Raw genomic sequence first — 15,342 nt, 5'->3', positions numbered from 1 at the left:
TCTCCATTTAATGCATGTATAGGTACTGAGCATGTGTGTAATTCAGGCATGTGTGTAATAACAACAGTAAAAAACATTGTAAATAAAGTATACATTATTATTATTAATAATTCTGTAGTTTTCATTTAAACAAAAAATAGAAAGCAAAAGGTCTATACTCCATGCTGCGGACTGCTTACTAGATATTAATTCTATCCTTTCATCCTTGATGTAGCCTATGTCTTAACAGTATTACAGCATTTTCAAACATTATTATTTATTTGTTAATTGTGCACACTGGGCTTGTAAATCTGTGCAGTTATGTTGCAAATACATCAAAAACAGCAGCAGATACACCAGTGATATCAACAACAACCACTGCACCCAATCATGGTAGACTGCCAGCACCAACACAGATTCTTTTTAGTGAACTAATGTTAAAAAGAGAAAAGGTTGGGTACTTGGATATTTAACAGCAGTATCACAGCACTCGACAGTATCAGCATTCAATACCTCTGTTAAATGTCAACTCCAGAAATGACACCCAGCATTGACTGCACACCAGAACCACCAATGACCAGCACATGTGGGTCCAGCCACTAATTCCCTCTAATATAGGATGAGGAGAAGGAAGAAGAATAGGAAGAAGAACAAGCAATTGCAATTTAACAAAAAGTAGAACTATTTAGAAGTTATTGGGCCCGTCCAGTTTAACTCCACATACTGTTGTGTTGCTGTAGTTTATTGTCAAAACGTTTGCTTTCTTCTATTAAACGACCAGCTCCACCAAAAACGTTTCCGCGGGAGACGGCTTTGAAACGCAGACACCAAAATCAAGGTAAGAAATAAATAACTAAGGCTAACATTACAAGAAACATAAACAGGCTAGATAACTGTTATCGATCTCACGACGTGACTTTTTGCCCGAAGACAGCGTTGTGGAGAGTGAAACAGGAGACTAGAAAAAGGCGTTCAGGTAGTGTGCTGTTATTGCTACAGTAAATCATAGGCTCCTGTTATCTAAAAGATTTTCAATGTAATGGCTCAATAGCTACATGATTTCGACAATGTGGATGAGGTCGTTATAATTGGATGGCCTGCAGCGTCAAACACAATTCGTTTGGATACAAGCGTTACATTTTGGAAGATAGACGGGATTGGATTCTGAACAGCGATGCTCGCGCTGCGTGCACATACATACACACGCACACACACGCACGCACACACACACACGCACACGCACACACACACACAGCAGAGGTGTATAACAACACGCAGCACATGCACCTGACTGGGAAAGACACCGCTACGCTCGTTACTGTAAGTAGGCTACTATAAAACCTAAAAGTAAATAAGTATCAATACCCACTCACCTGTCTACAGGCATAAACATGTAGGAAGCGAAATATATAAATCTGATCTGTCTGGGCAGTCCACTCTCGTCCACCGTTACACAAACACAGCTCTACTCTACTCTACTCTAAATAGCGAATTTTGACAAACAAGCTAAAACAAAAGCTGTCGGTTTGTAGTCTAACTGTTTATTTTAGTTTACCACAAATCTTGAAATTTGGAAAAATTCTTGTAAACTTAACTGCTGGCTTAACTAACCATCCTCTCTGCTGGAGCATTTATGGATGTATTATAAGACCAAAACAAACCAACGTGGCTACTTAATATGCACGTAGTATTGTTTTCGTCAACGAAAATTATTACTAAATGTCGTCATCAACGAACCATTATCACGTGATGAAAACAAGACGAAACGCAACATAAATGCTGGTCATGTGACGATGACTATAATTAAATGTATAATGCAATATTGTTGACGAATAAAAACGAGACTAAATGGGGTTTACAAAATAAAAACTATGCTAAAATGTCTCTTCATTTTCGTTGACCAAAACGAAACGAGACGAAATGTCATAACGTTATTTTGTCTTGTTTAGTTGCGTTATTATTATTATTATTATTATTATTATTATTATTATTATTATTATTATTATTATTATTCGGGTCGCGCTGCGCAGACTCAGGCGATGTTACTTCCTCAAGCCCTGTCGCACCATTATTTAATTTAGAAGATGCAGAGGTGAGTTAGAGAGTGAGACGAGCATAAATGAAAACAAACTAAATTAAGAGAAACACAGAGAAAGCTGGGACCGTGGCCGGCCAGCCGGAGTTCGTCTTTGGGAGAAAAAGAATGAACGGCATTTGGAAAAACTTTCATTACATAGAAGTGGAAAAGAAAACGGAATGTGTTGTGGAAAAAGATGGGGAGAAATGCGGCCACTAAATCACAGGAAAAAACACCACAAACCTTAAGAGACATCTCAAGCCATTCCATAATGAAATTGAGGTAAATCAAGACATTAACGTAACGTTACTTTCTATTTTAAAAAGCTAATGCCAACTCATGAGGCTGTGGTCAATGTGTCTCATTTTAGGGTAGGGGGGGTTGCTGTTCGGACAGACCGGCCCCCACTGGTAAAATAAAATGGCAAACAGTGGCTGTAAGGTGGTAGTATAGCAGCTGGTTTCTGCCATCTTTAGGCAGAGTGCAGCGCTCATTAATGCAAGAGGCAATTTAATGTTCAAACATGTGTGTGGAATATTTGTTTGATAAATAGGCCAGCTCACTAATTAATAACTAACAGTATCAAACAACCAATCAGTGAGCAGCTCTGAGGTCACTGCCTTCATTTAAATTAACCCATATTTTAAAGTGCTCATATTATGCTTTTTGGCTTTTTTTTCCCTTTCCTTTATTGTGTTATATCTTTTTTGTGCATGTTATAGGTTTACAAAGTGAAAAAAGCCCAAAGTCCACCCCAAAGGGACTTACCATCTCCAACAGAAAACACTGACTAGGCTACGTTTACATGCAGCCAACAGCCGTTCAAAACCGGAATATTAGCAATAACCCGGTCGCGCACGGCCATGTAAACACCGACAAAAACCCGAATATGCTCATATTCCGGTTTTTAAAAACCCGAATATGCTACCTGGGTTACCCTTTTTCTAACCCGAAATTTTGGTCATGTAAACGCGTATCGGCATATCCCCATCAAAAGGAACACTGATTTGTGTTCTGCGCATGTTCTATTCGCAAGGAATCTTGGTCTTTGAGTAGAGGAACTTCTTGTATGCGCCAGAAAACATAGTTATAATAATAATTATATACTATAATAATATAGTTATATATATGTCAATGCAGAAAACCTGCGCGCAGTATACCGGAAGTAAACAAGAAGTAGAGGTAAACATGGCGAGACGCAGCACAGCACCACACTTTTGGAGCGAGGAGGAAACCAATTTCTTTATTAGTGTGGTGAAAACCATGAATATAATGTCTTTTGTTGACGGCAGAAAGTACCGAGATAGTGAGATTTATAAGAAGGTGACCGAAAAGTTATTGCGTATTAAAGGAATATTTCACCGCTGGAAAGCTGAATATATCTTTAAATTGGGTCACTTATGTAGTAGAAATGTGAAGAAAAAAAAATTGAAATTGGTGCCTTCTAGGCCGAGAAAAGCCAGAAAATGTGTTTTGGTCTTATATGGATGAAAAACACCAAATCCCAGAATGCACCTGCTTCGTTGCTTTGAGTCCACTCCCAAGCCACGCCTACGGCTTGACAGACCAACAGAGGCATTCAACTCAACTCAAGCGTGTTTTATTGTCATTTCAACCATATACACGAAACAACGTTTCATCGTGACTCAAGTGGTGTTACACATTTAACATATATAAAAACGACATACGAAACAGGCTACATTTAGTACACACACTTTATAGGCTCCGTAAAGTTCAGCTAACGCATACTAGCATTAGCGCTTGGTGGGCTGTAAACACCGAGCATAAACACAGCCGTGAATTAGTGTGTAATGTAGAATGGTCGGCATTCAACAGTCACAAACTCCACCAGCAGTTAGCAGTTAAATGGATACAAATCACCACATTTCTGCGCCACTCGGTGTTAACCAGCCCACCTCTTTTACCTGGCGACAGAGCATCTCTAGCTTCGGAGGGCTAGCAGGCCTGGTAGCTGGACAGTCCGGTACACTATTCAGGCAGGTTTCCACAACAACAAAAACACGGCAGTCTCAGAACTCACGTTGGGAGTGTCGTTGAAGTTGGATGTAGTCCAGTTTGTGGTCTAAATGAGCGGACACTTGCAAGCAGGATCCGTAAAGTTCAGCTAACGCATACTAGCATTGGTGTAGCTAAACACAGAGTATAAACACAGCCGTGAATTAGCGTGGAATGTCGGCATTTAACAGTCACAAGCTCCACCAGCAGTTAGCAGTAGCTAGTTGGATTTTATTTCTACACCAGTCCGTTTAACACAGCCCACCTCCACGGGCCGGCGAGAGCAGCCTGGTAGCTGGATAGTCCCGGTTCCGGTACACTGTTGTTCAAGCATGTTTCCACAACAACAAAAACAGCAGCAGGAGTTTCGTTGAAGGAGGATGTAGTCCAGCTTGTTGTTTAATGAGCAGACACTTGCAAGCAGGATGGCTGGGACAGGTGGACAGCTAGCGTTAGCTTTCCACCTAGCCGATGAGGATGTCCCCTAGCCGCTGCGCGGCATTGAGCGACACCGCTGGTCTCCGTGCAGCGAAGCTCACGTAGTGTGCCGGTATTGCGTCTGTAATAACGTTTCCTCCATATTCTCCGATCTGTACCGATGTATCCCGGTGGTACACCGTCCGGTAGTTTGAATGCAGATAATTGTTGTAAATGTTTTCTGCTGAAAACCGAAAGCCTGTTTAGCGAAGATTCAAGATGGCTGACAGTCGTTTTCATTCGAATACCTCGCGCAGGCACTCGGCAGTCCAACCCCGGTGGGCGTGTTGAAAACATACGGAAGTAGATCCTACTACTGGCTGTAGTCCTTTGCCTCTGGCCCAAAAATCTTCCAATGACGCAAAAATCGTCATTTTACGTCATCGGAAGATTTTTTCCAGGCCCCAAACGCAGAAATCTCTCGTCTCAGGGGGACATGAGGGAGGGAGGCACGGCCATTCAGAAATACTATCGGGTTTCTACTGATACAAAGCTGAATGCTAAATCGGTGAAGTATCCCTTTAAGGTTGTCCGTAGGCTACGTCCAGACGCTAACCGTGCGTTGCCGTTTACGTCGGGATATTGCCAATTGATTACAAATTCCATGTATACAGGAGTAACTCTCTCTGCGCACGCATGTAAACGGGTTATTCCGAATGTTTCAGAAACCCGAATAGTGACCTTAACCCGACCATAACCCCAAAATTGACAGCTTGTAGACGTAGTCACTGTTCACAAACTGCTCCAAACAGCTCTATTGTAGTCCAGCCTTTACTTCCGTGACAAACGTGCGTCTCGTTGTAACACACGTTATGATGGCACGCCTCTGCTTCTGTCTGGCTAGTAGTCCTTACCTAGCTACTGCACATGTGCAACTCCTAACAAAGATGGAACAGAAGTGTGATGCCTCACTCTGTAGCTAAAACAGAGAGCTCAACACACAGGGTGAAAAGAGAACATAAATATGGTGTTCTCTGAAAATTAAACCATGTAAACCTATTCTGATATAACCTCTAAATACAATTATGAATAGGGTTGGGCATCGTTTGGATATTTATGATTCTGATTCCAATTCCGATTCTTCCTTTCGATTCCGGTTCTTATCGATTCTCGAGAGAGGTAAGAACCTTTGAGAGGTGGAGTTGAAATGGGTTACATCTAGCCTGACGTGGTCATACTCAGATTCTAGTCAGAATATGAGTCTGAAACCGCTCCATTGGGCTGTGATTATGGGGCGTGTTCCAACCGAACCAGGAAAAAAAATGCCTCTGCATTCATTGGATAGACCTACATCCAATCAGAGCAACAGAACTCAACTCAGCTGTCAACAGAACTCAACACTGTGTATCGTCTCCATAGCAACCACTCTTTGCACAATGCATTCATTCTAACTTCCGACTTTTAGACCTTTTTGAAGCTGGATATATCATTTGTTGCGTGTAAATATAAATGTGGATAACGTTAATGATAGTGATATGCTTGCTACAGTCGCATTTCTAGAGATGAATCGGCGAAAACACGTTTTATTTCTCTGATTCACGGCTTTGTTCTAGCGCCGCTGGGCGCTCCCTCTCTTCAGTCTCTCTCTATGTCTCTCCACCATATAACGCTCTCTCTCTTCAGTCTCTCTCCATCTCGCTCCACCATATAACGCTCTCTCTCTTCAGTCTCTCTCCATCTCGCTCCACCATATAACGCTCTCTCTCTTCAGTCTCTCTCCATCTCGCTCCACCATATAACGCTACCATGCTTTCGGGCAGTTGTTGAGGCTCCTCCGCTGAGGATTTTAAAATGAATGCGCTGTCGATATCTTCTGTAACAGACGCGATGGTGGAATCTACACATCTCAACAAATTCAACCCAAGCGTTCTTTCGTGACGTGGTTGATTCTGTTACTGTTGATCATCTGTCCGACAATCTGATTGGTCCGAACAGATCCTGTTCGGGCAATAATTTCTTCTCAACGGAGCGACTCCAGACCGAACTTCCCGACCTCGAATTTTGTGGGCGGGGCAAAGTTCGGCTGGCATCCAGGCTAGGTTACATGCCTATTTTCACAAATAAGAGGAAAGTTTTATTTTGATTCAATAGTGGTTTGCAGTTTTACAGCTTTTTCAATGCAAAATAAAGCCAGACTAGAGCTCCGCTTACTGTGCTGCACAGCTGCAACACAACAAGCGCCTGGCTGCTACGGAAACCAAAACTTGCTCATTAAATTTGGAACCTATGATCAGATTTCAAACCAAATCCTCCAAACGATTCCAATAAAGAAACGATTCCGATGGAATCGTAATTTTTGAAATGATTCCGAGTAGGAATCAGTTCTCGATGCCTCTCGATGAACCTGAAAATGAGCATAATATGTGCACTTTAAATTATTCTTACAGCTGAGTTAGGCACTTTGTTTATGGCGTTGTTGGGCAAAGATTCCATAATAATCATTCAGCATATTGTAATTCAAGTGGTTTGAAAGAAAACTAGACTTTTGCATCTCCTCCTTGGCTCTGTTTTCAGGCTTTAGAAAATCTAGCCAATGACGGGAGACTTTGGCCAATTACAGGTCATTTCAGAGAGAGAGAGAGAGCGTTCCTATTGGCTGTTCTACGAATGCAGATGCACGTTAGCCTTTAGCCTAAAATTGGCTCGTTTGCGATTTTTAGGTTTCCTCTCACACCGCCTCAGGTGTCTTCTCGTTTGGATGGCAGCAGTAGATGGTACCGTGGCTTCGGCCTCTAGTCTTCGTTGCCATCCAAACAAGAAGACACCGGAGGCAATGTGTAGTTTAGCCTTCTGCTAACCGTAGACAGGGAGAGAGCTACAGGAGAAAGAGGTCTCACTCTACTTTAAATTTACTTCACATGTATTGCATTCTGCCTCACACGGCTATAACTGATCATTTGACTGAGAAATCTTTCACTCTAACAGCCACACGACCAGAGTTGGTGGAATTTGTTTTCAGTACTGCATGGGGAAAAAACGGCCAGTACACATTGTCAGCAAGTATGCAGTGGCGGAGCGGGGGGGGGCGCGGTGGGGGGGGCAGGCTTCTGGGGCATAGTAAAACAAAAATAGGTTTCAAGATTATAAATGCTGTTGACGTCAAATTCCTACCCTACCTATGTTATGCAACATAAAAATGGTAACATCAGATTTTTTATATAAAATAGGATGTAGGCTCTATAGGATTATTTTTTTTCCCTTGGCAACTATCATGTTTTTTACTAAACTATGTATAGGTTTTAAAGTAGTAATTGTATATAGTGCATATAGCTGCACTGTGAGCATGGGTGGATGCCCCCTGGACCTCTCAAAGTCCTGGATGTTTACAACATCTGGCCCTGCTCCTGATAGTATGTGCTCTATATGTATTCTTCATTGTGTTCTCAGTCATAAACAGCATATCATACAAAACTGCAATTTCAAAGCAGCACACACACAATCGTACACAATCAGAACAAAAGCAACATAATGCAGTGTAAGAAGAACTAGTGTCTTTCATAGTCAGTGCATCAATGCCATGTTGAACCGTATGCTATTAGCCACAGGAAACATAATTGCTTAAGATGCAAAATATGCTTTCAAAGACTCTCTGTGTGCCCAGAATTTGCCACCCTATCATAAAGAGACCAGGAGGACCACTGAATGAAGGCAGTCTCAATATCTTAATAAAGATTCCCATCTCCCCATGTTCACCTGCTTTACTTAACTGATTCAACCTTCATTCAACTGGATTCATTCACAACATGCAATCCTGCGGTTCAGCCTGGCCAAATGGATTAGAGAATATTTTGTGGAGAGGGAAACATTTATTTGAGCTTTCTAGCGAAAGTAGTTTGAACCAGGAAATAAATCTCAATACCCAGAAAATGGCCGTGGATCCTGTAAGTGCCCGAGAGTCGATTTATTATCAGTCAGACAGCTCACAGCAGAGTTAAGAAGAAAACATTGCAGATTAAAGTCTTGTTGGGGTTGCTTCTAGCGTTGGAGGAGCCACAAATCTCAGCTCAACTGTCCAAAGCCACAGAAAGACAATCTTCACAATGAGGACCCTTTATTTGACTATTATTGGTTTACCAGCTTTTTGATTTTATTATGAGCTGAACACAAGAGAAAGACTTTTAGACCTGATGATGAACAGACATCCCTTGGTATGCATGCTTGACTTTCAGGTAGTCATGTGCCAAGTTAAAGGAGTGCCGTGGAAAACTAAGATTTCAGTATTTATTTATTTTTATTTTTATTTTTTAACACCAGCAACATTAGGACTATCACTCCAAAGGCCCATTGAAGATATGATTGAAGCAGCAGCAGCAGGCAGGACTTCATTTTATATTTTATTCATTCTATTGACTGCGAAGGTATGAACAATATGTATTTCTTTCTGTAAAACACTTTTGAAAATACATTTTGGTTGTCATTAGGCTTCATTTTCTACCAATCTGTCATAGACCAATGTGTTAATGTGATTGTTGCATCCCTGACACCAAGACCTAGCCTGACGTTGTCATACTCAGATTCTAGTCAGAATATGAGTCTGATACTGCTCCATTGGGCTGTGATTATGGGGCGTGTTTCAACCGAACCAGGAAAGAAAATGCCTCTGCACTCAATTGGACAGACCTACAACCAATCAGCAATGGAGACAGACGTCACAGAAGCTGCAAGTCAAAGGCAGGCTTCGATAGAGCAAAGTCAGAGGCGGCTGTTTCCGTGTCGTGCGGACGGGTGTGGCAATGTGTATACATACGTGATCGCGGTTCTCTGTTCCTCTTTTAAAATCGCACTGTCGATATCTTCTATAACAGACGTGATGGCGGAATCTACACATCTCAATTTTCCAGCGGCAGCCATCTTTGTTGTAAACAAATTCAACCCAAGCACTCTTTGGTGACGTGGTTGATTACGTTACTGTTGATCATCTTTGCATCATTGTATAAAGCCCGCCCTGACAATTTCATTGGTCCGAACAGCTCTGGTTCGAGCATAGTTGCTCCACAACAGATCAAGTCCAGACCGAACTTCCCGACCTCAAATGTTGTGGGTGGGGCTAAATTCGGCTGGCATCCAGGCTAACCAAGACCTCGGCTTATCAAATGAAAATGATAACTGCAGTTCTTTCCAGCTACAGAGACACATTTACAAATATAAAACATTATGCAGGACAATGGTGAGTCAGCATCTTGTAATTCTCACACAATTCTTAAAAAAATATCATAAAAACATCCTTGATAGAAAAAGGCAGACTTGCAGATGGAATCTTGGGATTATTCTCAAGACTGACTTTATACATTCTGTTGCTCTCTAATCCCATTATGCTTTCAGATGTGTTCTGGGGATACCACTAGTGATTCTTACAAATGAGCAACACCATAGGGTTAAACATAAATGTAAATAGAGCGCACAAGTTCAATGACTTTGATTAAAGTCAAATGTTTATTATTCTTAACAGATGTATTTTGCTCTTGCTTCTTTAAAGTCCAGATACACTGTGCGATAACAGCGTTATCAGTGTTGCAGGTTCATTGCATGTTACACTGTATGAGATGGTTCTCATTAAATGTTTGCCACAATCTGTATCAGACTGTAAGAAACAAATTTTGAGGCATTTCAAATTAATGTCTGGTAAAGTGTTGCGCTGATTTAATTTGTTTTAAAGAATATGCAAGCAGAGAACCTGATCATCAACTCACGTCATCTATCTGCACTGGTCATGTTTTAAAAAGGCAGTAAAAGTAAGTTTAATTTTACACAGAGTGTTTACATTGTTGCATTGGCCAGCCTATTCTACATCATTTTATGGTATATTTAAATTTCTCAGTTTGTAGATGTGGTTTATAGCAGCAAGTTACTACATTAGGAATTTAGTCCTAAATTTCTGACATTATCAGAATTTTGACACAAGCCATTTTCGGTTGCCAAATCTTTTGAAAAAGACCAGAGTCAAGAAACCTATTGAATCACAAATTAGTTTAAATGCCCTTGCAGAGTGTTGTAAAAATCCTACTGCATAAATAAATCAGGTTTGTTACATGACTGTAGCCCACAGAACTGCAGCTTTCACCATGTGAGTCAGTACAGCTGAAGCCCAATCTTAAGTTTCTTACTGTGTGCTCCATTTCCTCTCCTCTCGAGCCCTGTGGGACATCAGAAAACTCTGTATCGCAGTGCTGCGAAGAAGCGGCTGAACAGCACAGTGAGCTTGTGTCTCTACTCTGTTACCTGCTTTAGTCACACACCCCTGGGATGAGATAGATAGAAGCACTATGTGATGTGACCCATATTCACTTACAGCAGAGAGAGCGAGAGGTTGAGAGGGTGGAGTAGCAGAGCGATAGGTGGAGCATAAGAAGCAGAGAAAGGAGACATTTACAGCTTTATCTACAGTATCTATCTATCTATCTATCTATCTATCTATCTATCTATCTATCTATCTAGCAGCAGATTGATAGGTGGAGTATAAGAAGCGGAGAAAGGAGACATTTACAGCTTTATCTACAGTATCTATCTATCTATCTATCTATCTATCTATCTATCTATATATCTATCTATATCCATCCATATAGCACTATAGTCTTCTAAATATTCTGTTTATATACAACTAATTTGCAATAGCAAGTATGTGTTGTATTATGTCATTTCAACTAAAGTATGATTAAAATTTTTATAGTTATCTTTATGCAATCAAAACATTTAGCTAGTGGAAGGTAAAGACCATGTTTGGGTTAGTCTGGCTCAACAGATGTGCCTTGCTGGGATAAAGCCTGACATCCAGTGCATCTTTCACGTATCAGATGTCCCTCCCCTTCCGCTATCTCTGCTATCTATTTTGCATGAGCACCGTTGCTGCAGCCCAGGACGGTTGTGATTGGTTTAAAGAAACAAACAAGCCAGAACGTTTTTTCCTTATCCCCGAATAGATAAGCGGTGTAGCCAGACCATAGTCCAGCACTGAGCACCTATCTCCACAGCACTGGAGTGCTGGAGTCAGGATATGTGAGACTACATTTGGGTTAAATGTTTGAAAAAAAGCCAACACTGGTTTAAACTGAAAGACTTTTTGAATATTCAACCAAAAACATTGCCTAGAAATCTAGACGCACCCTAGCGGCAGCAAATTAAATTTTTCAGCCAGGGGGGTCTAGGCACTCTCCGTTGGCTTGCGAGCTGGAAAAACCAAATTCTAGTCAGGCCAATCACATCGTGTATAGAGTCAGTGGGCGGGCTTATGGCTGCTGCTGCTGGGAACAGCGGTCTTCTGGAAGACTTGGAGTTCAGCTTTTCTTTGAGAAAAGAACAAAGAACGGCACTGAAATCATTTTTAAAAAAGGAAGATGTGTTCGGAGTTTTGCCGACCGGATACGGCAAAAGTTTAATCTATCAACTAGCTTCGCTACCTTCTTCGTTGCTCTGCCTGGTTGTAGTGCTATCTTATTGCGTGCAGAGGGAATTTGAAAGACAACCGTTTATCCCGCCCCTCGGATTGAGCTCAGTCAATGGGGAGTTCCCAGACCCAACATCTTGATGTGGGTCTGGATTGTCAGGCTACCAAAAAAAAGTAATGCTAAAACAATTAGTAGATGAATTGGTTAGTCGATCATGGGGAAACTAATCGACAGCAGCCAACAAAATGTTCTAAAAGCAAAAGTGGAAAAAAATGTGAGGATCTGCTTATCCTCTCGGTTTTGGATCATTGTAAATTGATTACAATTGGGTTTTGGTCAGTTGACCCCACAAAACAAGACATTTGAAGAGTTCCCATTGGGCTTTTCTTTTTTATGCCGTTTTCTACTTTTTTACTAAGCTTCGTATAGCCAGACCTCCACAGCACTGTCAGCGCTGTCTGTGGAGGTCTGGCTACACCACATATCTATTCTGGGATAGGGCTCTGGCTTGTTTGTATGTATTTCTTTAAACCAATCACAACCGTCCCAATAGCGAAGATAGTGAAAGGGTTGGAGGCCAATCCATTGGTTCTCAAATGTTTTCTTTAAAAAGGTCCAGTGTGTAACATGTTAGTTGTTCATTATCAAAATCTGTGTTTCCCATTCACAAACTTGTCCTTTTTCATGAATATGTACCTCCACCATCAATTCCAAATATTCCTTTTGGCTTGAAATTTTACATTTGCATTTGCATGAACTGGGGTAGACGCTCCAGATTCATGCGCCATCTTGAAATACGTTAGCCGGTAAGGGACATACAGGACATACTGCTCCGCCTTTCGCTGTCACATGATAAACTCACAGGTGCTGCTAATGGGTATCGTAGCTTCCCGGCCCCGGCAAGTTTGAAGAAGGAAACATGGACCACACGTATTCAAAATCTAAATTTCAGGAACAGGAGTAAACTTCTTCTTCGCCCAGAAAAAGAAAAAGGATATTGAAAAGAGTAAGAGACCGGCTTTTTGAAGCGTGAAGGCTACCGTAGCTGTAATACGTACATTGAACTGCGTGGTGCGAGAGAGTTGATTGCGATATATGATCTCAACGCTAGATGGGAGAAATTCCTACACATTGGACCTTTAACGCTTTCATTTCAAGCTAAAAGCAAGCAAACATTATCTTGATATAACATTGTTTGGAACATGAACTGTAGTGTGGAAAACTCCAACCTCCGGTGTCATAGTCCTGCTCTATGTCTGAGCGTCACACTTCCTAAATTAGAAAAGAAAAAGCATTGCCAGTGAATCTAATCAAGGTAGCAATTACTCTTCCACAACTTACTTGAAGAGCAATTAAGTAGTATATAAACATATTCTGTAGGAGACAAGGTTGCTATCTATCTATCTATCTATCTATCTATCTATCTATCTATCTATCTATCTATCTATCTATCTATCTATCTACCTACCTACCTATCTTTATGCAGAGACAGAATGCAACGGACAGAGTCAAGACTAAAGGGGCGGGAGTGAAAAGGGTGAAGTGAGAGAGGGCGAAGGGAATAAATCCTCACTGCTGCAGTATTAATTCTTAATTGGAAAGAGATGCTGTTCGACAGCGTTAGAGATTCTGCTTCATTTAGCTTACATGAAGAGACCCAGGGCAGAGGGCTATGTAGCTGTTTCAAAGCACTCAGCAGAAAAATCAACGGAAAGGAGGAGGAGGTGGAGAAAACAACGGCTATACCCTACTTGAAATAATCTAATTCATCATAAAACACTCACATTCACACACCTCCCTGATCCATAGACCCTTTCCTAATTGGTAAATACACCTCGAATCTCCAGTTGTGATTGGCCAGAAAGCCCTCACTGTGAGCCCCGAAGATGAGTGGACCATCTGGCCTGTTCCTCCCTCCAGAGCAGCCTGATTGCAGAGCCTGGAGGTGGGCCCAGATAACTGTAGTCTCAAGTTAAGTGCCAGCTGTACTTAACAGCAACGAGTTAAAAGGTTAATAATTAAGAACTAAGCATGGGATTGATTAAAATAGAGATAAAATGCTCATTTTAAAGCCACTCTCAGCTGAAATTCACAGTAAAACCACACCTTTCTTCTTCTATGCAACATGGTAGGCCTATACTGCTACTGAACATGCTGTACTACTAGAAGCTGTTACTGCACTGTTGATTTTCTCAGGTTGCAAGAGAAGCGAGTGTTTCACAAAATAAAGAAACTTGAAAGCCTGCATGGAAAATTCTAGTACTGGCGCACAAGAACAGCCGGGGGAAAGCTGGGGGGGGGAAAGGCCTTTTCAGTTTCACAACAACTGCACACTTAATGTTGCCTGTTAAATACATGAGCCTCTGACTGCTTTAACTAATAGAAGCAATGGACAGCCTCACCTATAACTTCACTGGCATCACAGGTGTCACAGGGAAAGATCTCTATATCCTTGCCATTGTTTTTGTTAAAGAAAACGAGTAATGAGATTAATTTGGCATTACATTAACAATCACATTACATTAACATGAATCTGATTTGAGGAAATATATCTATAGCGTTGAGTGTTCAGACAATTTAGGCATAACTTATCATTAATAACGGAGAGGCTACATTATTGTTGAAAAAGTACACATTTAATCTGATAAAAAAGGCCAACTTGATAAAAACAACAACAACAACATTGAGGTCTTCTGTTTAACTGAGACACTGATGTGATTTTTCACATATAAATATATCCCTGTAAATGATCTGAATAGCTCTCCCATAGATATGAGCTTTCCTATGTTGTATGCCCAGCCAGACAGTGAACTACACCTTACACAGCAATGAGCTTTAACGTTCACATGGATGTAATCGCCAAAACTGTCAAATTATATAACAGCAGAAAATAAAACAGGATGACTGAAGTATCTCTTGCCACCAGAGCTGAGTGGACAAGCCCGAAGTTGTCTCCCATCAAAAGCCCCGGTATGTTTTCAATCAGGGTAAGCGTCACTTACGTGTATTGCTGGGGGAATGTAAGACCCGCTGCTCCAGGCCACGATGCGCTGGAAATCAAGATAATCTGGATAGATACCAAGCAGACGATGCTGCAAGACCCTTTGCCTATCGCCATTTTCCATTAACAATTCTCGTCACGGGGTTTCTGTGCTTGTATGAAGCGCTCCGGGGACCGGGGCATATAGCTAGCTAGCGAGTGTGAAGTGTGAGTCCCGGCTCAGTTTCCCAACGAGTTCATATCGGTTTCTGTTGTCAAGTGGACGCGGAGGAGGCAGGCATTGGCCGCGGAGGCATCGCGGACGGTGGGAGATGCACTAATGCAGCTGCCAAGACACTGCAGAGTCTCTCCTCCTGCTCCTACATCTACACCACCACCACCAACACACACAGGCTGGCGCGTTCACGACA

The 15,342-nt window shown here is 41.6% G+C and overlaps 1 protein-coding gene across 1 annotated transcript in view; it reads right to left on the bottom strand.

Moving 5' to 3' along the window:
* The window catches only part of LOC120557727 (voltage-dependent calcium channel subunit alpha-2/delta-2-like), a 54,459-nt gene extending 39,117 nt beyond the window's left edge, over positions 1-15,342 (bottom strand). Inside the window, exon 1 of the mRNA XM_039798291.1 lies at positions 14,934-15,342. Coding sequence (XP_039654225.1) covers positions 14,934-15,049 — 116 coding nt within the window. The 5' untranslated portion in view covers positions 15,050-15,342. The remainder of the gene's footprint in view (positions 1-14,933) is intronic.

Source organism: Perca fluviatilis, chromosome 4 (genome assembly GCF_010015445.1).
Source record: "Perca fluviatilis chromosome 4, GENO_Pfluv_1.0, whole genome shotgun sequence".
In the NCBI taxonomy this organism is placed as follows: domain Eukaryota; kingdom Metazoa; phylum Chordata; class Actinopteri; order Perciformes; family Percidae; genus Perca; species Perca fluviatilis.
The sequence above is the reverse complement of the archived record's forward strand: the minus strand, read 5'-3'. Positions and strand labels throughout refer to the sequence as shown.